The following is a 23,210-nucleotide window of genomic DNA, read 5'->3' as shown; positions in this document are numbered from 1 at the left end:
CTTCACTCCACCCTCTAAGTTCCCCTAGGGCCAGGCCCAGAAGGCAAGCCTCCATGCTCCTAGCTCAGGGCACGGAGCCCACACTGCCCACACCCTGGGCCTTCTCGGAAAGACTCAACTGTCCAAACCTACATTTTCAGGTGCCAATTGTGAATCCCTGTAGCTACCTTCCTGGGACCTTTGCCTCAGTACCTATACATCAGGAACCCACCTCAATATTATATTATTTCCAGACCCAGAAATCCACTGTGGGGACGGGTGTCTCTGGGGAAAATAGTGATTTAATAAGTTATGGGATAAAAGAAAAAAATATGTACAGGCGGCAGGGTAAGGGAAAACATCAGATTCTTGAAGACTGATTTGGTTTCTGGAGTAAAAGGTGGGCAGGTCCCTGCCCACCCTTGTTCCTAAGGTGGCCAGAATTCTGGAGCCTCATTACTTCCTTTCTTCCTCAGAGTTCAGCTTGTTTCCTTGAGACCCTACCTTCTCCTCCTCCCTCAAACAAAAGCCAGAGACTCCTGGACCCCATCCCTCTCCTTCTGCAAGGAACTGGAAATCCAGGATCCGGGCTCGACCCCTCTCCAGAAAGTAGGAATCTAGGCTGCTGGTCCCCTCTCTTCCTTGAGGGCCCGGGAGTCTGGGACCCCAACCCTCAGCTGTCCCAGGGGCCCAGGCATCTGGGCTGAAGCAGGGGTGCAGAGTCTGTGTCTAGAAGGGCAGGGGTCTCAGCTCTCCCACAGCTTAGGCCTCTGTAGCAGCTCCATTCTCCATCAGCAGGTTCTCGTAGGTGGCCCCCTTCTGAGCCCGCACTGTGGCTGACTGTTGCAGAAACTGAAGGATGCACTGGTGCAGGAACACGTACTGGGCCTGGGAACAGAGCAGGGCGGGGGGCGCCCTCCTGAGCCTCGGGCCAGCTCTCCCTGCCCACGCGCCCACCCAGCCCAGCCCGGGGATCCCCCTCACCTCGGTCTGCACCATCAGTGGGCGGCTCTCTCGCATCTTCTTCACGTAGCCAAAGGGCCCCACAAGACCCTCGCACTCCAGCTGCCGCAGCAGCACATCCAGAGCAATGAGGGTGCCCGTGCGGCCCACACCAGCGCTAGGCAGGAACAAGGAGGCGTCAGGCCACGGGGGCGCCGGGAGCCCCCGCTGACTGGAGGGCTCCGTCTTTGGAGTACCCAGAGGTCGGGTATTTAGCGGGGCTATTCCAGAGAAGACTCTATACATGGACATCACCAGATGTCAACACCAAAATCAGATTGATTATATTCTTTGCAGCCAAAGATGGAGAAGCTCTATATAGTCAGAAAAAAACAAGACCAGGAGCTGACTGTGGCTCAGACCATGAACTCCTTATTGCCAAATTCAGACTTAAATTGAAGAAAGTAGGGAAAACCACTAGACCAATCAGGTATGACCTAAATCAAATCCCTTATGATTATACAGTGGAAGTGAGAAATAGATAGATCTGATAGATAGAGTGCCTGATGAACTGTGGGCGGGGGCTCTTGACTTTGTACAGGAGACAGGGATCAAGACCATCCCCATGGAAAAGAAATGCAAAAAAAGCAAAATGGCTGTCTGGGGAGGCCTTACAAATAGCTGTGAAAAGAAGAGAAGTGAAAAGCAAAGGAGAAAAGGAAAGATATAAGCATCTGAATGCAGAGTTCCAAAGAATGGCAAGAAGAGATCAGAAAGCCTTCTTCAGCAATCAATGCAAAGAAATAGAGGAAAACAACAGAATGGGAAAGACTAGAGATCTCTTCAAGAAAATCAGAAATACCAAAGGAACATTTCATGCAAAGATGGGCTCAATAAAGGACAGAAATAGTATGGACCTAACAGAAGCAGAAGATATTAAGAAGAGATGGCAAGAATGCACAGAAGAACTGTACAAAAAAGATCTTCACGACCCAGATAATCACGATGGTGTGATCACAGACCTAGAGCCAGACATCCTGGAATGTGAAGTCAAGGGGCCTTAGAAAGCATCACTATGAACAAAGCTAGTGGAGGTGATGGAATTCCAGTTGAGCTATTCCAAATCCTGAAAGATGATGCTGTGAAAGTGCTGCACTCAATATGCCAGCAAATTTGGAAAACTCAGCAGTGGCCACAGGACTGGAAAAGGTCAGTTTTCATTCCAATCCCAAAGAAAGGCAATGCCAAAGAATGCTCAAACTACCGCACAATTGCACTCATCTCACACGCTAGTAAAGTAATGCTCAAAATTCTCCAAGCCAGGCTTCAGCAATATGTGAACCGTGAACTTCCTGATGTTCAAGCTGGTTTTAGAAAAGGCAGAGGAACCAGAGATCAAATTGCCAACATCCGCTGGATCATGGAAAAAGCAAGAGAGTTCCAGAAAAGCATCTATTTCTGCTTTATCACAATAAACTGTGGAAAATTCTGAAAGAGATGGGCATACCAGACCACCTGATCTGCCTCTTGAGAAATTTATATGCAGGTCAGGAAGCAACAGTTAGAACTGGACATGGAACAACAGACTGGTTCCAAATAGGAAAAGGAGTTCGTCAAGGCTGTATACTGTCACCTGTTTATTTAACTTATATGCAGAGTACATCATGAGAAACGCTGGACTGGAAGAAACACAAGCTGGAATCAAGACTGCCGGGAGAAATATCAATAACCTCAGATATGCAGATGACACCACCCTTATGGCAGAAAGTGAAGAGGAACTAAAAAGCCTCTTGATGAAAGTGAAAGTGGAGAGTGAAAAAGTTGGCTTAAAGCTCAACATTCAGAAAACGAAGATCATGGCATCCGGTCCCATCACTTCATGGGAAATAGATGGGGAAACAGTGGAAACAGTGTCCGACTTTATTTTTCTGGGCTCCAAATTCACTACAGATGGTAACTGCAGCCATGAAATTAAAAGACGCTTACTCCTTGGAAGGAAAGTTATGACCAACCTAGAAGCATGTTCAAAAGCAGAGACATTACTTTGCCAACAAAGGTCCGTCTAGTCAAGGCTATGGTTTTTCCTGTGGTCATGAATGGATGTGAGAGTTGGACTGTGAAGAAGGCTGAGCGCCGAAGAATTGATGCTTTTGAACTGTGGTGTTGGAGAAGACTCTTGAGAGTCCCTTGGACTGCAAGGAGATCCAACCAGTCCATTCTGAAGGAGATCAGCCCTGGGATTTCTTTGGAGGGAATGATGCTAAAGCTTAAACTCCAGTACTTTGGCCTCCTCATGCGAAGAGTTGACTCATTGGAAAAGACTCTGATGCTGGGAGGGATTGAGGGCAAGAGGAGAAGGGGACAACAGAGGATGAGATGGCTGGATGGCATCACTGACTCGATGGACATGAGTTTGAGTGAACTCCGGGAGTTGGTGATGGACAAGGAGGCCTGGCGTGCTGCGATTCATGGGGTCGCAAAGAGTCGGACATGACTGAGCGACTGATCTGATCTGATCTGATTCTGGAGGCTACAGTATAAGTGGGGGTTGCTTAAGTAGGAAGTAGTAACTAATGAGTGTGCACAGTTCTATCTGCGAGGCCCCGTTCTGGGTGCCTCGTGTCCTCTGTGCACTTATCCCACCCTTCAGAAGTAGGAACTGTCAGCAGAGCGTGTCCATTTTACAAACAGGGCAATGTGGCTGAGTGAGGTGAAGCCCACTGTCCCAGGACTCTCAGCTAGGAAGTGACCAGCTGAGGTTCATACAGAGCAGATGAGCTCCCAAGAGAGTCATTTTTCTTTAAACATGAAACGAACCATTTTAATTTTATTATTATTATTTTGCCAAGCGGTGAGACTTGTGGGGTCTTAGCTCCCCCACCAGGGAATGAATCAGGCTCTTGGCAGTGAAAGCACTGTGTCCTAACCATTGGCCAACCGGGAGTTTCCCCAAGGAGGTGTTTTAAACGTTTCTTAAGACCTCTGGCCGTTTCCTGCTCTTGTCCTTCACCCTTTCCTCCCCACCCATGCCGCCTCCTTTATTTCTTTTCCCTCCTTTCCCATCCCTTCATCTTCATCCTCGTTCCCAACCTGCACCACCACCCCTTCACCTCCTGCCTCCATCCTGCATGCCTTCCTAGTCTCCTCCGCCTCCTCCTCAAGTCCTCTAAGGACTCGAGAGGCCGGATTCTGTGGCGTAGGGCGGGGGTCCGACCCCTCCTCACCTGCAGTGCACGATCGGAGGCCCGCCCCCCACCGTCCGGTCCAGCCACTGCCGGAGCATTCTCCAGAAGGCCAGCAAGGGGTCTGGGGAGTGGGGCACGCCGTGGTCTGGCCAGGTCATGTAGTGGAACTGACGCACCGTCAAAGTCTTCTGCTGTTGCACCTAGAGGCAGGGGTTCAGGGGACCTCAGTCCGGGGCCTGTTTCTGATGGGTGCGGGCACCGCTGGGGCACGCGGAGGTCCCCGGTGGAAGCGATGGAAACCGCGACTTCCGGGGGAGCTCTGGGGAGGGGCCGCCGCGGGGGAGGAACTGCCAGTCGAGGGGGGCGGGGCTTACATGGCGTAGCTTCAGGTTCCGGACCGCCCAGTTCTCCGCCACCTCCTCCCCCACCAGCGTCACCTGCAGGTGCCCGTGGGTGAAGGGCTGGGCGTCCAGAGGCCAGTAATGCTCACACTTCACCTGGGGGGAGACAGGTGGGTCAGACTACAGGAGGCTGCGGAGAACCTCCCCCGGAGCACCCCCGCGTGGCTCTGGGTTTCAGCACCGGGGACGCGGCCCCGGCCCGGGAACCAAGGGGAGAGCCACACCAGCCAGGAGGACTCCCCCTTCCTCAGGTCTTCCAGAGCAGCTTCACCCCATAGGAGGCCAGTGGGTGGGCTGGGGGAGGCGGGAGGGGTGGGGTCGTGCTGGGAACCCCAAGGTTGGGTCAGGGTCCACCCCGGGACCCGTGTCTAGGGCAGGATCACAGGCTACAGCCTGGAGGGCGCCCCCCCCCCGCCCCCGGGGTCCGGGGCTCCCCTCACCCGGCCGGACTCCACGCAGTTGGTCAGCATGACCAGGGTGTGGCTCTGCTGCTCCCAGACCATGCGCCAGAAGTCTCCCACGGTCTGCGGCAGGGGACCCTGAGCCGCAATGAACTCCCGGGGGCTCCAGAGGCCCTGGACGGAGGCAGACGGGTCAGGGCCCCCCTGCCCCCGGCCCTTACCTCCCGAGGCTCCCGAGCCCAGTCTGACCCAGCCTTACGGGGATGAAGCTGGCGTTGATGTACTCGGAGCCCGGCTGTCCGAGGAGGGCCTGCAGGGGCACGCGGGACCAGTCGTCTAAGGGGAGATGCCGGCGTTAGCGAAGCGGAGGGAGCGGGGAAGGCGGGGACGGGCGGACACAGGGAGCTGGGAGGGGGCGAGGGGCCCCGTCGGGAGGAGCCGGCCGAAGGGCTCCCCGCTCACTGGGGCAGGAGCTTTGTCTCTCGAGGGGAACAAGGGACGAGGGTGTTGACGACGTCGCAGGCGAGAACGCCGGAGACTCGAGACTCACAGGGCAGCACGTTCCTGTAGCGGTTCTTGGCGCTGTTCTCCAGGGCTGAGGCCACCGTCTGGGACTGGCCGTGGTCCTCCAGGGCCAGTTGCTGGGGGCGGAGGAAGTGGGGGAGCGTGCATGGGTACTGGGTTTCCTCGGCCCACCCCTACCCGGGGCCAGCCGCGTGGCGCCACCCCACTCACCCTGTGCCCCCGGGAATTCTGCAGCACCCACAGAGATAGGACGCGTGCACCTACCGTCCCCGGGGCGCGTCTGAGACGGCTACTGGGAGGAAGGGAGGAAGGGGCCCGGGCTGGGGGCAGGCGGGAGAGGAGGGACCCGGCTACCCGACACCAGTGTGAGAGTCAAAAAGGTGGCCAATGGTGGCTGGGGATTTCTGTGAGCCACCCAGCTGGGCATGCCTGCTTCCGCTCAGCCCCGCAGGGGCAGGAGGGGCTAGTAGGCACGCGGGGCTGGTTCACCCCACCTGGTACTCCTCGGCAAAGCCATAGTTGCTGTCCCTCTGGTTTCTCCAGACGTGCTCGGCAAAGTCTTCCGCCAGGATGTCCCCTGGGAACCTGTGGGGGGAGGGCGGGGAGAAGGGTGAGTCTTTGAACCGCCTTTAACCGCACGTTCTTGGGATAAAAGGAGAGGGTTTTGCTTTGTTTTCTTTTTTTTGTACCTCCCCAGGACTTCAGTTCAGTTCAGTTCAGTCGCTCAGTCGTGTCCGACTCTCTGCAACCCCACGAATCGCAGCACGCCAGGCCTCCCTGTCCATCACCAACTCCCGGAGTTCACTCAAACTCACATCCATCAAGTCAGTGATGCCATCCAGCCATCTCATCCTCTGTCGTCTTCTCCTCCTGCCCCCAATCCCTCCCAGCATCAGAGTCTTTTCCAATGAGTCAACTCTTCCCATAAGGTGGCCAAAGTACTGGAGTTTCAGCTTTAGTATCAGTCCTTCCAATGAACACCCAGGACTGATCTCTTTTAGGATGGACTGGTTGGATCTCCTTGCAGTCCAAGGGACTCTCAAGAGTCTTCTCCAACACCACAGTTTAAAAGCATCAATTCTTCGGCACTCAGCTTTCTTCACAGTCCAACTCTCACATCCATACATGAGCACTGGAAAAACCATAGCCTTGACTAGACAAACCTTAGTTGGCAAAGTAATGTCTCTGCTCTCTAGGTTGGTCATAACTTTCCTTCCAAGGAGTAAGCGTCTTTTAATTTCATGGCTGCAGTCACCATCTGCAGTGATCTTATAATTGGAAGTTTGGACCTTTTAGCCTCCTTCACCCAAGTCACCCTCTGCCTCTGGCACCCACCAGTGTATTCTCTGTATCTATGAGTCTGAGGTTTAATTAAAAAAAAAAAATTTTTTTTTTTGACCGTGCCACAAAGCTTGCAAGATCTTAGTTCCCTGAGCATGGGCTGAACCCAAGCCTCTGGCAGTAAAAGCACTGAGTCCTAATCCCTGGACCACCAGGGAATTCCCTCAACCGTTTTTACGATTCCGGATGTAAGTGATATCATACGGTATTTGTCCTCCTCTGACTAATCTCACTTAGCATAATGCCCTAAAGGTCCATCCAGGGTGTCACAAATGGCATCATTTCATTCCTTTTTAATGGCTCAGTGATATTCCATTGTCTGTATGGTGCATGTTCTTTGTTCATCATCCACTGATGGACATCTAGTTTGTTACCATATCCTGGCTATGGTGGATACTGCTGCTATGAACATGGGAGGTGCAGACATCTTTTCGAATTAGCGACTTTGTTTCTCATTCATCAAATCTGTCAATGGGTATACACCCAAAAGAATTGAAAGCAATGTCTCAGATATTTGTACACCCATGTTCATAGCTGCTTTATTCACAGTGGCTAAAAAGTGAAAGCAAGCCAAGTGTCCACTGATAGGTGAATGGATCAAGAAGACGTGGTCTATGTATACAGTGGAGTATTATTCATCCTTAAGAAGGAAGGAAATTCTGACCCATAAGGCAACATGGATGAACATGAGGGCCTGATGCTGGGTGAAATGAGCCGGTCACAAGAGGACAAATACCATTCCACCTATATGAGGCAGCTAGTCATCAAACTCATACAACCAGAAAGTAGAAGGGGGTCTCCAGGGGCTGGGGAGACAGGGGAAATGGGGAGTTAGTGTTTACTGGGTGCAGAGTTTCATTTTTGCCAGGTGAAGAGAGTTCTATAGGGAATTTCTCCGCAGTCCAGTGGTTAGGACTCCAGGCTTTCACTGCCAAGGGTGCCAGTTTGATCCCCGAATGGGGAAATAAGATCCCACAAGTCATGCAACTTGGCCTAAATAAACAAAGCCGTGTGTGTGTGTGTGTGTGTGTGTGTTTTAAGAGTTTTACGGAGAGATGGTGGTGGCAGTTGCACAACGATGGGAGTGGACTTCGTGCCACTGAACTGGGCACTTAAAAACAGTCTGCAGTGGTGAATTACAGCTTATCTATCTTTTTACCACCATCCGAATTTGTTTTTTGGCTATGTTGGGTCTTAGTTGTGACATGTGGTATCAAGTTCCCTGAGAAGGGATCAAAGCCAGGCCCCCTGCATGGGGAGCACAGAGTCTTAACCGCTGGACCACCAGGGATGTCCCTTGGGAGTCGTTTTGACTCAGAAAGAGGGAGAGGTGTTCCTTCTGCCCTTTAGGGCCACGGCCCATCTCTAGACCCCAATTCCCTGTGGCCCTCCCTGGCTCTTCCCTCTCCCCGTTTGTGTGTGAACATGCTACTCTCACTTTCGTACTGAAAAAAGTAATCCTCTGGGGCTTCCATGGTGGTTCAGTGGTAAAGAATCCACCTGCCAACGCAGGGGACACAGGTTTGATCCCTGGTGCCCAGCAACAAGAGAAGTCACCGCGATGAGAAGCCTGTGCTCTGCAACTGGAGAAAAGCCTGCAGGGCAACTAAGACCCGGCACAGACAAAAAAAAAAAAAAAAAAAACACGTCCTTTGACCTCGTGCGGCTCCGCCTTCGACCTCGCGACCTCGCGCGGCTCCCGCTCCAGGCGTTTCTGCCTCCTCCCCTTACAGCTTAGTGCTGTCAGCCCGGTCAGTCAGTCCAGACTCAGTTTTGAGTCCCTGGCTGGAGGCTCACCAGTTCAGTTCTCCTCTTGTTTTTTCTTTTTTTAACGTAATGGGTTTTTGCTTTATTTTTACACTTTATTCCTTTGGCCGAGCTGTGTGGCCTGCAGGAGATCCCTGACCCGGGACTGAACCTGGCCCTGGTGGCGAATCAGACGCCAAGGAGTTCCCCGGTTCGCCTTCCGGACGATCTGATTAAATTGCACACCCTCACCACCACCCCTTTCAGGATCACACACTCTGGGCCGTCTGCTCAGATCGCCACCAGCAGCAGGGAACAGCCCTCAGGGTCCACTGAGGTGATTCCAGTTAAACCTGTCTGGCGTGCATTGCCCACTTGTCCCCATGAAAACCAGGATACAGCCTCTTCCCCAGGGATCCCCCGCCTCCCAGCCGACGCTGGGTGTGTGACTGCGTGGCCCTGCCTGGTGTAACGTGTAACCCCTCGCTGGGATCTGCGAGTGCAGTAAACTGCCTCTGAACGGTGTCTGTCTCCGGATCCAGTGGCCCCATCATACCTACACAACAATGAGATGGCTGAAAACGCGCGTTTGCCTTCAGTCTTCTCAGGCAAGCTGGTTTTCTCTGCTTCCTTCCCACCCTTCACCACGGCCTGGTGTCTGCACCACGACTCCAGGGGAACAAGGACTGTTTCAAAGTCTGATTTGCCTCCTTATCTGCAGTTCCAAAGGCCGCCTCTCAGGCCATCCTTCGAGTCAGTGCTCCGGAGCGTCCGGCGCCACTGACGGCACTTTGGTTTTTTTCCGGATCCACCCTCTTCTGAGCACCCTCTCCTGGCTGGCACCACCACTGGCCTCTCTGGCCGCTGCTGCTCCTCCTCCTCGGTGGCCCCTCGCCCTCCATCCATCCTAAAAGGGGGGCGTTCCCGGGAGTCCATCCTCGAGTCCCCCTTTCCCACTGGACACACACTTCTTATGGGGTTTGACCACTTCTGTAGCTTCACCTCTGTCTGCGATTTCTAAATCTCCAGTCCCTACTTCTCCCCGTCCTGAGTTTCAGACCTGTTTCCCACCAGCCTCCAGGAATCTCCACCTGCGAGTCCCCAAGGATCGTCGCTGGGACATGCAAACACGCGAACGGAGCTTGAGGATGGCAAAATGCTCAACGTGTAGACGGGACCAGACTTGGAATCCAGTGGGTGCAGAGATTTGTCGCAGGTGCCGTATAATGGACACAGGGTAGGGAGGGGAGAGGTCAGAGGGTGACTGGGGCAGGATGCTGGCCAGGACACATTCTACGGCGAAGGAGAAACTGGGCGTCATCGCCCCCACACCTGTATTTACTCCTCCTCAGGCACCCACCTCTGGTGGCCATCCCCTCTTTCTTTTTGTGCCCACGAGCCCCATGAACTGCAAGGCAATCAAACCAGTCCATCCTAAAGGAAATGAACCCTGAATATTCACTGGAAGCACTGATGCTGAAGCTGAAGCTCCAATACTTTGGCCACCTGATGAGAAGAACTGACTCGTTGGAAAAGACCCTGATGCTGGGAAAGACTGAAGGCAGGAAGAGAAGGGGACAACAGAGGATAAGATGGTTGGATGGCATCACCAACTCGATGGACATGAGTTTGAGCAAACTCTTGGATATAGTGAAGGACAGGGGAGCCTGGCGTGCTGCATTCCACGGGGTGACAGAGTCGGACTCCACTGAGCAACTGAATAACCTCCCAGCTGGCCTCCCAGCTTTCCTTAACTCCTTGCCCTGACTCTCCTCTGTTAATCCCTGGGGACTGTTCTAACATAGAGATTTAATGACGATTGACCCAGAGTGATGAAGATATTTCCACAAATGTTGTCCTGAACTGCAAGACTTTATCCAACGCTTGTTCATCTTTGTCTTCACCCGCACACCCAACAAGCATTTCAAGCTCAGTGTGTCCACCGCTGAGCTCCTGACACCTTTGCCCCAAACCTTCCCCCACCAGAGACATTCTGCCTCGAGTCATAGTGATTCCAGCCTTCCTGGGGCTCAGGCTAAATGCCTTGGGGTCACCCTTGAGCCCTCTCTGAGTTCCACACCAACACATCCAATCTTTAACCAGATCTGCTGTTTAAACACTCAGATGACATCTTGCATCTGATTCCCTCTAACCATTTCCTGCTCTGAGACTTAACAATGTCTGCATTATTAAACACATCTTGCTGCTTCCCTGCTTTTTGCATTTGCTTCTTAACTGCATCACGGGTCTACTCAAAAGCTTCCAAACACTCCGATCTCCAGATAAAATGCAAAGTCTTCACTCTTATCTGACCCCACCTGGTACCTCTCCAACCTCACTTCCTACCCGCCTCCCTTCACCCACATTCTGCTCAACCTCAGAGACACGCCTCGTTCTCCCAACACCCCAAGAGGGCGATTGCGTCAGGGCCTCTGCCTGGAATGTCTTTTCCCAGGTGGGCACAGGGTTCTTCCCCTCATTTGTTTCAAGTCTGTCCTCAAATGGCTTTCTTTTAGTCATCTGCTTAGTGAGGCTTCTCCTGGACACCCTATTTAAAATATTCCCCTACTCTTGTTAGCCCTATCTCTCGCTTTATTTGTTTCCACGTAACCATCTTGGCCTTCATCAACTTGTTCTGCTTCCTATGTGCTCATGTGTTTGCTTTCGGTTGTGCCTCGAGGCTTGAAGGATCTTAGGTCCCCAACCAGGGGTCTAACCCGTGTGCCCTGCAGTGGAAGCCTGGAGTTCCAACCCCCAGACCAGCAGGTAAGTCCTTGTGCTGGAACGTAAGCGCCACGAGGGCAGGAATCTTTGTTTCCGTTGCTGTTTCCTACAACAGTGCCTGACGCTTTACAGGGTTCGGTGGTCGCGCCACTGGATGAATGAGCGGGAGTCCCAGAACGGAGACTGAAAGCGGTTCTGTAGCCTCTGGCCCGGAGCACTTAGGGAGTGGGCAGCAGTGGAGGCATGATGGTCCCTGCAGGTGGATCCCCTAGTCCTGCCCTCTGACCTGTCCAGTGGCCAACTGGATTTGACCTGACAGCGAGTCTCTGGCGCTCCCCAGACCCGCTCACCTGATCTCCAGATCCTTGGGTGCAGGTTTCTTCTCCCTCTTTCTATGCCTGGGAAAAGGACAAGGGGAGGAAAAGGTTCGGGGAATGAGGCTGGAGCAGGGATCCCCGTCGGTCCCCCAGGCCCCCCTCCAGGTGCCCCGTGAGCCCTGCGCGGAGTCTCACCTCCTCTTCAGGAAGAAGAGCAGCAGGCCCACCAGGACGAGTAACAGGAGGACGCTGACCACAGCTCCGGCGATGACCCCTGGGGAAGGCGGGGTGGGGGCTGTTAGAGCCCGGCGCTTCATTCCTGCCATCCCAAGTCCCCCAGACTCAGATCAGAGGCCCACGGGGTAGACTCGAGGGCAGAGGAGGGAGAGAACCCACCCCCACCACCCACCGACCCAACCTTGCCCCACAGCCTCTTAGTTCCCAAGTTGCAGATCAAAAGTCATCACTTGCTCGGGGGCTTCCCTGGTGGCTCCATGGTAAGAATCTGCCTGCCAGAGCAGGGGACACAGGTTTGATCCCTGATCCGGGAAGATTCCACAGGCCTCGAAGCAACTAAGCCCATGTGCCACGACTACTGAGCCCAGGAGCTGCAACTCCTGAGCCCATGCACCACAGCTCCTGAAGCCCACATGCCCCAGAGCCTGTGCTCCACAACAAGAAATGCCACCACAGCGAGACACTGGTGCATCCCAACTAGAGAGGAGCCCCACCCCCAACAACTGGAGAAAAACCCTTGCAGCGACCAAGACCCAGCACAGCCAAAACAAATAATTAATTTTTTAAAAAGCAACGAAGCACTGATTGATACACATTAGAACACTGGATGAGCCTTAAAAACATTACACTAAGTGAGACAAACCAGTCACAAAGGGCCACATACTGTGTGATTGAATTTCTAGGAAAGATCCAGAAGAGGCAAATCTAGAGAGATAGGTGTAGATTAGAGATCATCAACGGCTGGTTGGTGGAGGACTGGGGAAGTCAGGGGGTAACAGGCTTAAAGGAGACTCTTGAGAGTCCTGTGAACAGCAAGGAGAGCAAACCAGTCCATCCTAAAGGAAATCAACCCTTAGTATTCATTGGAAGGACTGATGCTGAAGCTGAAGCGGCAATACTTTGGCCACCTGATGCGAAGAGCCGACTCACTGGAAAAGCCCCTGATGCTGGGAAAGATTGAGGGCAAGAGGAGAAGGGGACGACAGAGGATGAGATGGTTGGATGGCATCACCGACTCAATGGACATGAATCTGGGTGAACTCCAGGAGTTGATGACGGACAGGGAGGCCTGGCATGCTGCGGTTCATGGGGTCGCAAAGAGTCAGACACGACTGAGCGACCGAACAACAACAAGGCTTAAGGGGACAACTTCTCTTTTCTTTATGGGATGATGAAAACGTTCTAAAACCGATGGCAACAATGGCTGCAAATACTGCGAATATGCAGCAGCCATTGGGTTGTACCCTTTCGGTGGGTGAACTGTTGTATGTTATAGGAATCACATGTCAACAGAGCTGTTTTAAAGAAAGCAGGAAACAAAACACAAGCAGAGAGGACCCCCTGGGCAGGTGGGCCTGCCTCAGAGCAAGGCCTGAAGGGGTCTGGGGAGAAGGCCACAAGTCCCCCGTCCCCGGGACCCCACTCACCCGCGTGCCTGCTCTCTGCGTGGCAGGCTACCGAGGCAGATGGGGCCCTCATTTCATCCCAGACGGTCGTGACTGTGGCTGAGTAGGACTGAGCCGGCCTGAGTAACGACACCTTCACAGCATCCCCGCAGGAGGACCTGTTCTGGGGGCCCGGCTGCCCCTCGACCTCCAGTTCAAAGGCCTCGTAGCCTCCCTGGGGGCAGGACCAGGCCAGGATGACCTCGTGGCCCCCAGAGGTGATGACACAGGAGGTGATGTTGGCAGGATCTGGGGCTGTGTGCAGGAGGATGAGAGGCATCAGGAGGCTCCATCCGGGGGGACTTCCCACTGCCCCTCTCCCCACCAGTCAGGCCAGTTCTCTGAGAACCAGCGCGTCCTTTCCTTCCCCTAAACCAGAATACCTCTTCACCCCTCATTCTCTATTGTCCACACGGGGACAGGCCATAGGTCTCCACAGGCTACAACTCCCATGAGCCCTTTGACCATCCATGTCACTGCAACACATGACATCATGACCCCATGGCCTGATTGGATTTGGAGTCCGCTCACCTCTCACTGCCCCCAGGCCAGACCTAACCCCCCACCAGGTTAAAGGGAGCCCCATCTCACCCGTGGACGCATTGAGGCTCTGTTTGTAACCGTGTACACCATAGCTCTCGGCCCACACGTTGAAGCAGTACCAAGTCCCGGGTGCCAGCGCCTCCACCATATAGTGAGTCCTGTTGGTGCTGCCTGTCTGGTTGTCCTGGTGTCCTTGGGGACCTCGCTTCCTCTGGGGATGTCCTCTGCTGGCCCAATGGACCCAGTATACATAGAACTGGGGCTGTGGGTCTGCAGGGGCTTCCCACTGCAGGGTGATGGAGCTGTTGGTCTGATTTTGCTTCTGCAGGGCCGTAACCTCGCTGGGAGCTGAGAAGTAAGGATAGAGACTGAAGGGGCTGGATTCCCAAGGACCCCTCCCCTCCACCCCACACCCGTGGTTCCCCAGTCTCCTCCTCCTCAAAGCAAAGCGGAAGTACCTAGGCATAGGAAGGGGTCTACTTGCTAAGGAGTGTGAACCACAGAAAAGTGGCCAAGGGTGGGGGGGGCCGGGATTGCTCAGGCCCTCTGTCCGGGGTCTACAGCCCTGGGTCCCACCCATCACCATACCCTACATTGTCTGTCTCAAGCTGCCCCAGGGACAGAACCTTCTCACTTCTGGACATATTAACTTTCCAGGTGGAGCTGTTGACTCTGGTCTTTCTGGTGCATGCGTGTGTGTCTCACGTGTGTGTGTCAAGTCGTGTCCGACTCTGTGACCCCGTGGACTGTAGCCCACCAGGCTCCTCTGTCCATGGAATTTCCCAGGCAAGAATACTGAAGTGGGTTGCCATTTCCTTCTCCAGGGGATCTTCCCGACCCAGGGATCGAACCTGCGTCTCCTGTGTATCCTGCACTGGCAGGTGGGTTCTTTACCACTAGCACGGCGGTAATTAATAAATTAACTAATCGTGGTGGTGGCATTGGGTCTCCGTGGCTGCAAGCAGGCACTCCCTATCTGCAGCGAGTGGGGTCTACTCTTCGCTGCAGTGTGCAGGCTTCTCACTGTGCTGGCTTCTCTTCTTGTAGGGCATGTGTTCTTTCTTCATCGCCTGCTCGTTGTGGCCCAAAGGGACCCTGGGCGAGGGAGGGTGCCACGTTCTCCTGTCAACTCTCCACCACCGTCTGTCACCTCCCATTAAAACAAACAAAAACAATACGAATAGCGGCTGCCTCTCACCTGTGCTGGCCTTGAGACGCACCGAGCTATTGAATCCATCCTCTACTGCGTACACAGAGAATTCGTACAACGTCCCGGCTTCAAGTCCTTTCACTGTGATGGTGGTATTTGTTGTGTTTTGAGACACAGTTGCATTACCATCACCAGTCCACTGGACACAGTAGTTCTCAGGCTCAGAGCCTTCAGGCACCTTCCAGCTCAGGGTGATGGAGCTGCTGGTCTGATTCTGCACAGTCAGGTTGCTGATGGTGCTGGAGGCTGAGAAGTTAGGAAGAAGGATCTGGAGTTAGCAGGGGAGCAGGGGAGGGGAGAGTCGCTGGGCGTGTCTGACCCTCAGGGTGAGCTCCCAGGCCTGCCTCAGTGACAGGCTGGAAGACAGATGTGGGCCATGGTCCCGATCAGCGCCTCCCGAACCTCAGCGTTCACATGCATCCCTGGGAGTCTCCTTACAGTCAGGTTCTGACTGACAGGCCCGGGGTGGGATGGAGGCTCTGCACGCACAGTCAGCTCTGGGGGGCCACTGCCCATGCGCGGACCACACTTGAGTGACAAGATCTAGAGCCGCGCTTTCTGGTAGGATTTCTGCAGCAATGCTGGTCTGGGCCTCCGCAGCCAACTTCCTGGCAGGGGCTGGGGGCTGAGGACTGGGAAGGAGGGTCTGATGCGAGCAGGGGAGTCCTGTCCCTTCTACCACCCCCCATTTCTGCCCCATGTCCAGAAAGGACCATTCCCATTGGCACCTGCCGTGGCCACTTTGTCCTCCATAGAGACACCCCCCCACCACCACCACCACAAAGCTCATGGGTGTCGAGGTGTGGTGGCTTTGCGTGGGCTGTGAACTCAGGCAGGGGTCACTCACCAGCCACCCTGGCCCCTGTCCAGCTGCACAGGCCCTGGAGACAGCCCAGAGGGGAGAATCAGACTCTGAGGCTCACCTTGCTTCACCCCAGGTGAGACGGCCAGCCAGTGACCCTCCCCGAGTGCCCCTGGCCCTGTGAGTCAGTGCTCCCGGAGGGCAGGAACAGGGCACCGCACCTCCTCCCCCAGGCTGGGCCCCGACAAAGGTCAGCCCCACGACCTTTCCTTGTCTGCTTTGGGTGTGTGTGTGTGTTGGGTGGTGGGGGAGGGGGGAGGGTGGTGAGGCAGGGATGGGACTCCAGGGACCCAGGAGCTGGGGTTGGCTTCAAGCATAAGGTGCTGAGATAAACTGAATGGTTTCACTTCCTGAAAAATATGGCCTTGGAAGATCAAAGGCAGGGATCAACAGACTGGGAATGAAGGAAGAGATTGAGGCTGGGAACCAGGAAACTGTCACCCAATCTGAGCGAGGGGGCTGGGGCCTGGACCCTGCAATCTGAGGGACGAGGGGCTGGGGGTCTGCACCCCTGGGTTTCAGAGAGAAAGGGCTGAGGATCTGGAAGTCTTGGGTCTGAGAAAGGAGGGGCTGGGGGCCTGGACCCCCGGGTCTGAGAGGGGAGGGCCTGGGCCTGAATCCCTTCTATTTATAAAATACCTGAGTCTTGCCAATAACCAACGTTTACTTCCGCAGCAGACACAGCAGGATCTTGAGACCAGGTGTATGTAAGCCTCCCTAGGAACCTCCCCCAATCCCGAAGCCCGGTAAGCCCCGCCCCCCGTGGGGCCGGCGTTCTGGGACCCCAGCATCCCTTCCCCTCGGACCCGGGGTCTGGGGGACTCACCAGCAGCAGCAGGCTCCCCCAGGCCCGGAGGCCCCCGCCAGCCCCGGTCATGTCTGCGGACGCTGCCGAGGGACCCAGGTGTCCCAGCCCCGGGACCTTCCACCTGCTGGACTTTACACGCAAGAATTCCCCTCTCCCAGTCCGACGTGAGGCCACAGGTCAGAGCAGAAAGGGAGGAGGAGGAAATGGAGGCTTGTAGCCTGAGGCCCGCCCCGCCCCGCAGCCTCGGTCCTCACCTCTGGACGCTGGGCTCCGCCTGGCTTCGAGGTATCCCCTTTCTGCCCCCAGGTTAAGGCACCGCTTCCTGCGGCAGGGTGAAGGCGCGACGCAGGTCCCGTGAATGCGGGGCGGGATGGCGGCGAGGGGCCGCTCCAGGGTGGGGAGGGAAAGATGCCCACTCCTCAAGTGGACGGTTCAGCACCAGGCCGGCGTCTCATCGCCTGTCCTGCCTTTGGGCTCTGCCTCCGCTGCCCTCAGAACGTCCCTATTTGCAGACCCACGCGCCACCGTTCTCCCTGGGCCCGAGAGCATGTGGCTTCAATTCGAAGTGGCTCAGATTCCAAATAGACGGAACTGGGCACAATCCCTTGCAAATATGTGGTAGGAATAAGGGAGTTCACATCAAGTCTTGGAACAACGTCCGGCCCTTTGAAGCCATTCAATAAAACTGCAGTCACACTTGCTGTGGGTTCATCCCTAGACCGCCGGTGTCCAGAAGGGCTTTTCAGAAGGGCTTTGCCTTCCTGATCATCTGCACACCCAAGCTGCCATGATCTCACTTATGGTCTGAAAGTGAAGAGAGCGGGTGAGGAAGCCTTCTGGGCAGGGCACGGAAGCGCTGGGCTCCTTCCCCACTTCCTGCCCTGTGCTCCTCTCCCTTCTCCTGTTCCTGAGTGACATCCTAGAAGAAACCAGTGATGCAGCAGGCACGTTTCTCTGCATTCTGTGACCTGATCTAGCAAGTTAATCCAACACAAGGATGGGGTCTTGGGAACATCTGACTTATAGCCAGTTGGTCAGAAGCACAGATAACAACCCCGGGCTTGTGACTGGCGTCTGAAGTGCGGGTGGGGGGCAGGAGGGGGCCAGTTTTGTAGGGCTGAGTCCTCAGCCTGTGGGACAGTGTCAGCACTGAGTTGACTTGCAGGACGCCCAGCCGGTGTTGGGAGATTTTGCTTGGTGGGTGTGGAGCAAGCCCTACGCTGTGATTGCGTGCAGGGTCGTAACTGTTTATCATCATGAAACACTGAAGGATAAACAAGGTCCTACCTGGAGAATCCCATGGGCAGAGGAGCCTGGCAGGCTACAGTGGGGCCACAAAGAGTCAGACACAGCTGAGGGACTAAACAACAAGCTAGTGATTGCCTTGGGCTGGAGGCGATGGGTGATTAGTTTAAGGCATGGGGTCTCTTTTTGGGATGATGAAAATGTTTTAAGATTGCTAGTTGAAAACTCTTCTGAATATACTAAAAACTACGTCTACAGTTTTGAGTGGGCTGTTGGGTGGTAGATGAAGAAAGTGAAAGTGTTAGTCACTCAGTCATGTCTGACTCTTTGTGAACCCATGGACTGTAGCCCACCCTCCAGGCTCCTCAGTCCATGGGATTCTCCAGGCAAGAGTACTGGAGTGGATTGCCATTTCCTTCTCCAGGAGATCTTCCTGACCCAGGGATCAAACCCGGGTCTCCACACTGGAGGCAGATTCTTTATAGTCTGAGCCACCAGGGAAGCCTGAGAGTATCCCAGTAAAGCTGCCATCATAACATTTTTTTTCAGGAATTGGGTACAAATGCCTTCAAACAGATCATGGTCAAAGAGTGACCACAGACAACAATGCTATATTATAAATTACAAGGCTGCTAAGAGACTAGATCTTAATTGGTCCCACCACAATAAAGCAACGGTCCTTATGTGATGACTCAAGAGGTGTTAGCTAACATTCCCGGGGTACTTACTGTGACGTATCCAAGTATCAAATCAACACTAGCGTGCCTTAAAGGTACACAGTTATGTCACCCCTAGCTCAGCTTCAAAAAACAGAACATGGGGTTCAGACAGACAGAGGCTGGAAATACTGCTCCTTAGCACTTCTCCCTAGGTGGGAGGCTGTCCTGGGGGCCCTTTAGGAGGGGAGAGGGTGCTCACTTTATTTGCCCTGCAGTTACTCTGTCATGAGCTTCCCACTCTCAATGGCTGACAGAATGATGAGGGCCTGGGCAGCGCAGGAGGCGGTCCACGACCACCAAGCGGGTGTGCAGCTGAAGGCAGGCACCCCGGCCAACGTGGCATCCGAGACTGGGAAGAGCAGGCACCCGCCCCAGGCAGAACACCTGCCTCATCTGACCTCAGGCGGTTCTCTGTGGTGAGTAAGGGGTCCTGGCCTGGAGGTGGGGCAGGGACTAAAAACCAAGGGTGGGTTCTGGGGTGGGGGGGGATCCTTTAAAGCACATCTTGGATGTAGCAGTGTCCTGCCATGAGAGTCCCTAAAAAAAAGCACAACACAGGTGTAGAAGTCCCCGTCCCCTCTCTGCTGTGAGTCCCTAAAAGCATATCATAGCTGTGGAAGTCTCCTCTCTGCTATAGTAGTAGTAGTAAAGCCGCTCAGTCGTGTCCGACTCTTTGCGACCCCATGGACTACAGCCCACCAGGCTCCTCCATCCATGGGATTCTCCAGGCAAGAGTACTGGAGTGGGTTGCCATTTCCTTCTCCAGGGGATCTTCCCTATCCAGGGATCGAACCCAGGTCTCCCACACTGTAGGCAGATGCTTTACCATCTGAGCCACCAGGGAAGTCCCCTTTCTGCTATAAGAGTCCCTAAAAGCACATCAGGGTTGTAGACATCCCCTCTCTGCCATCAGAGTCCCTAAAGGCACACCATGGCTGCAGAAACAGCAGGGTTTGGAGAGCAGTTCTGTTTTCTGTCCTCACATGCAGGACCTGAGGCTCAAAGGGCAGAGGGCTGCCAAAGTCACAGCCAAGACGAGGGCCACACCTGGATTCTTTCTTCAGTACTCCATTCCCACCGTGTGTTTACCTACCCCCTCCTCCAAGCCCCCTCTGAGTTTCCTCATCTCCTCAGCCCTCTCCTCTCCTGATACTGGGTGTGACTGCAGTCAGCTGAACTGTGGTCCCCCAGAGACGTGTGCAAGTTCTGAGCCCAGGCCTTCATGGATGTGATGTTGTTTAGGAACAGGGTCTTCGGAGATGTCATCAAGTTAAGGATCTCGGGATGACATCGCCCTGGACTTAGGGTGGGCCCCTCAATCCAACTGCTGGTGTCCCCAGGGGAGGGCAGCCTCGCGGAGGGAGACCACTGCGGGAAGCCTGGCTGGGCTGTCCCGAGCTGGGGGGGAGGGAAGGACCCTCCCCCAAGCATGCCCTGGACAGAGGGCACCCCCACTGACACTGGGGATTTGGGCTTGTGGCCCCCAGAACTGTGAGGTTTAACTTCTGTTAAGTCACCCAGCTTATGGTAATTTCTGACAGCAGCCACAGGAAACTAACATTGGCCAGCCTCCTCCTGACCGCAACTCAGTAACATCCTCATCTGGACAATGGACACGATGAATATGATGAATCCCCGCCGCCATCAAAGGGCCCTGGGGAGGGGGGTTACTCTATGCCACCCCCCCCCCAAGTCCTGGGCACCAGGACTGGGCCACGAGCAGCCCGCTGTGGGCACAGTTAACATCACTGCGTTGTACACACAAACACGTGTTCCCAAGGGAGGGCCCGCAGCAACTGTTCAATGCACAACCCTGCTAATGTACTGTCACTGAATCATGGGCTTAAAAGTGGTTAAAATGGTATATTCTGTGCGGGGGGTGGGGGGAGGAAAATGACTTATTTGCTGTCATTGTGATCAGCCCTCCCCAAATGAACGGTGATGTCGGCGGTTCAATGCCCACTTTACTTTAAGCAACAGAAGAATAAATCAAGGCCACGACATGCGGAGAGCATTTGGAGTCATAGAAGTAGGCCAGGGGCTGGGGGGACCCAGCATGGGTCTGGCTGAGGGCCTGGAAATCAGAACGCAGGGAAGGCAGTGGACTCAGAACTCCAGGAACGGTTTAGTCTCCAGATGAACCGGCACCGGCAGACTGGAGTCTGGGGGTCTTGCTCTCGCCCCCAGGGCTGTTTCTCTGGCTTCACTGGGGCCCAGGTCCTTGCAGGAAGAGAGAGGGTGGGCGCCTGCCCACCTCAGCCGGGAATCAGTGGGACTTGAGCCTGGGGTTCTGGAAGGCCGACAGGGTGATGAGCATCTGGGCCGAGTAGTAGGTGGTCATGACCAGCAGGTGGCCGTGGGGCACACGGTAGGTGAAGGTGTTCCAGGCCAGCACAGTGTCCGAAAGCACGAACAGCAGGGCGCCCCAGTGGGCACTCCCGCCCCGGGCCAGGCCCCGCCACAGCATGGCGACCAGGACTATGGAGTAAGCCAGCAGGGGCCAGACCACTTGGGGTGGGATATGAGGATGCAGGAGAAGGAAGAAGAGGACGGAAACCAGGAGGAGGGGCAGCAGGAGGCCAGGCTTCAGGGGCGTGAGGCCGAAGGCCCGGAGGTAAAGCAGGTGGGCCAGGCCGAAGGCAGCCATGCCTGCAGGAGACAACGGTGGGGGGGGGGAGGGGGGTTGGCGGCGCCTGGTTAAGCGTGCTGCTCCCTGGCTTAACCCTGCCGCCCTCGCCCGGAGGGAGAGGGCGGACCCCCGGCGCCAGCTCCCACCCTGGCCGTACCGCCCCGTCTCCCAGGGTGGCCTCTTCGGCCGTCCCTTCTTCTGGCCGTTGGCCTCCAAACCGCCTCAGGCGCGCACCGTGTTCCATGCAGCTCTGCTCCGAACCGCCCGCGGACGGACACCCCAGCTTGCGGGGGCCCCGGCGGCTGCACGCACCCCGGCTCCTGCACCTGCTAGCCCTCTGCCTGCAGGGGCACCTGCCTGGTACACGCGTCCCATTTCAGGCGTCCCTTCCCGGTGAGGCTGGCCTCTGGCAGCGTGCTCGAGACCACGAGCCCTGCGCGCTCACGCGGCCTCGGGGAACGCCGCCCGCGCCCATGTGGGAGGCGCGGGGTCCGGGGTCTGGATGCGTCTTCTCACGGCCGTGGGCTCCCCAGGGAGTTCTGTTGGGGAGTCGCCCCTCCACCACGGTATCCCACCCTCCACCCACTGGGGGGGCGTCCAAAAGGGACAAGGCAACACATCCTGTCACCCACTCTCACCGTAGAGTAAGGCCTCAGGCCAGACAAGGCAGGCGTCCCCCACGGCCGAGCAAAGCAGGGCCCCTTGCAGGAGCGAGCGGTAGCCCCCACCGGGGTGCGCGGTCCTCAGGAACCCCGCCAGGTAGAGGACGGGCAGGATCTTGAGCAGGACGTTGACCCAGGGCGGCTGGTCTGCGGAGTTCTGGACGAGGACGTAGATGGCACAGGCGAGAAAGAACGGGAACAGCCCCAGGCCCATGCGCGGCTGTGGGTGCTTCGGGGGTAAGGGGGCCTCTGAGCGGCTGCAACGCAGCCCAGCCCCCAGCTCCCGGGACCAGCCCCCTGCTAGAGCCTTCCAGGCCCCTGGGGGCCAGGCCCAGCCCTGCCCGGGGACCCCAGCCATGCTGCCCAGGGCAAGGGGCAGCCACACAGGCACCAGGACGTTCAGGCTCACAGAACCTGTCCCCCCTCCCCCCACCCCCGATTCTTCCAGGTCACTTGGGTTCCCAGGAGCCCAGGCCCGGTTCCCAGCTCGGCGGCGCTCACTTGAGCTGAGAAGTGAGGTTTCCGGAGCAGCCCCTCCTTCCGGGCGTCCATGTCGGCCTGCGGCCCCCCCAGTGGCCTGCATGTGGGCACCGCTGGCTTTGAGGGTGGTGGGGACGACGTGTGGTTACACGTTAACTCAGGAGCGTCCTGTGGACTCTGGGACTGATAAGAGGCTCAGGGAGATGCTGCCCCGCCCTGGGACAGTCCTGCCTGGCACCGCTAACACGGCCCCCGCGGGACCCCAGGGTATCTCACCCTCTGCGGCCCCTGCCTCTGGCTTCCTCCTTGCCTAGGGAGCCTGGCCGCCACGCCCCTCCCACCGGCTGCGCCTGGCGGCTCAGAGGGAAGGGGGCGCAGAACTCCAAGGGCCGCTCCTCTATGAGAGAGGGGGGAAGGGCGGGGGACGCCAGAGCCCAGGGACAGGCCGTCCCTCAGGAGCCCTCCCCGCCCCACCCCGCCCCCGCTCTAGGAAGGCCTGCCCAGCCGACAGCGGCACTGCGGCACTGGGCAGTGCGCTAGCCCACAGGCGGCTCCAGGGACGGCTCCCCGCGTCCAGCCAGCCACAGTGCACAGCACAGCCGGTCTCCGCCAGAAGCCACGGACCCCGGGCGCCTCGTCTGGCTTGGCTGGCTGCCCCCAATCCCCCAACCCCTACTGCTTCACTAAGGGGAAAGGGCTCTGGGCATGCGGGTGATGGGGCTGAGAAAGGGCCGGCAGGAAGCCCACCACCACAACACCCGGAGCCTGTGTGTGTGTGGACGCGGGTTGGGGCCAGGCACCAAGGAGCG

The 23,210-nt window shown here is 56.1% G+C and overlaps 2 protein-coding genes across 2 annotated transcripts; both read right to left on the bottom strand.

The window, feature by feature from the left end:
* Nucleotides 1–263: 263 nt before the first annotated feature.
* On the bottom strand, nucleotides 264–16,853 carry PTPRH (protein tyrosine phosphatase receptor type H). Its single transcript, XM_006064003.4, has 15 exons — nucleotides 16,685–16,853; nucleotides 15,844–15,877; nucleotides 14,985–15,242; nucleotides 13,835–14,134; nucleotides 13,226–13,498; nucleotides 11,757–11,835; nucleotides 11,595–11,642; nucleotides 5,928–6,018; nucleotides 5,459–5,549; nucleotides 5,168–5,244; nucleotides 4,948–5,082; nucleotides 4,481–4,603; nucleotides 4,146–4,306; nucleotides 964–1,099; nucleotides 264–867 (listed from the first exon to the last, which is right to left on the bottom strand). The coding sequence occupies exons 1-15, from the start codon at nucleotides 16,733–16,735 to the stop codon at nucleotides 742–744; spliced, it is 1,983 nt and encodes a 660-aa protein (XP_006064065.3). The 5' UTR covers nucleotides 16,736–16,853; the 3' UTR covers nucleotides 264–741.
* Nucleotides 16,854–20,576: 3,723 nt separating this feature from the next.
* Nucleotides 20,577–22,820, bottom strand: TMEM86B (transmembrane protein 86B). Its single transcript, XM_006064007.4, has 3 exons — nucleotides 22,423–22,820; nucleotides 21,898–22,150; nucleotides 20,577–21,279 (listed from the first exon to the last, which is right to left on the bottom strand). Exons 1-3 carry the CDS (start codon nucleotides 22,471–22,473, stop codon nucleotides 20,897–20,899), a joined length of 687 nt encoding a protein of 228 aa, XP_006064069.3. The 5' UTR covers nucleotides 22,474–22,820; the 3' UTR covers nucleotides 20,577–20,896.
* Between the last annotated feature and the right edge of the window lie 390 nt (nucleotides 22,821–23,210).

Source organism: Bubalus bubalis, chromosome 18, assembly GCF_019923935.1.
Source record: "Bubalus bubalis isolate 160015118507 breed Murrah chromosome 18, NDDB_SH_1, whole genome shotgun sequence".
Taxonomy (NCBI): domain Eukaryota; kingdom Metazoa; phylum Chordata; class Mammalia; order Artiodactyla; family Bovidae; genus Bubalus; species Bubalus bubalis.
The sequence above is the reverse complement of the archived record's forward strand: the minus strand, read 5'-3'. Positions and strand labels throughout refer to the sequence as shown.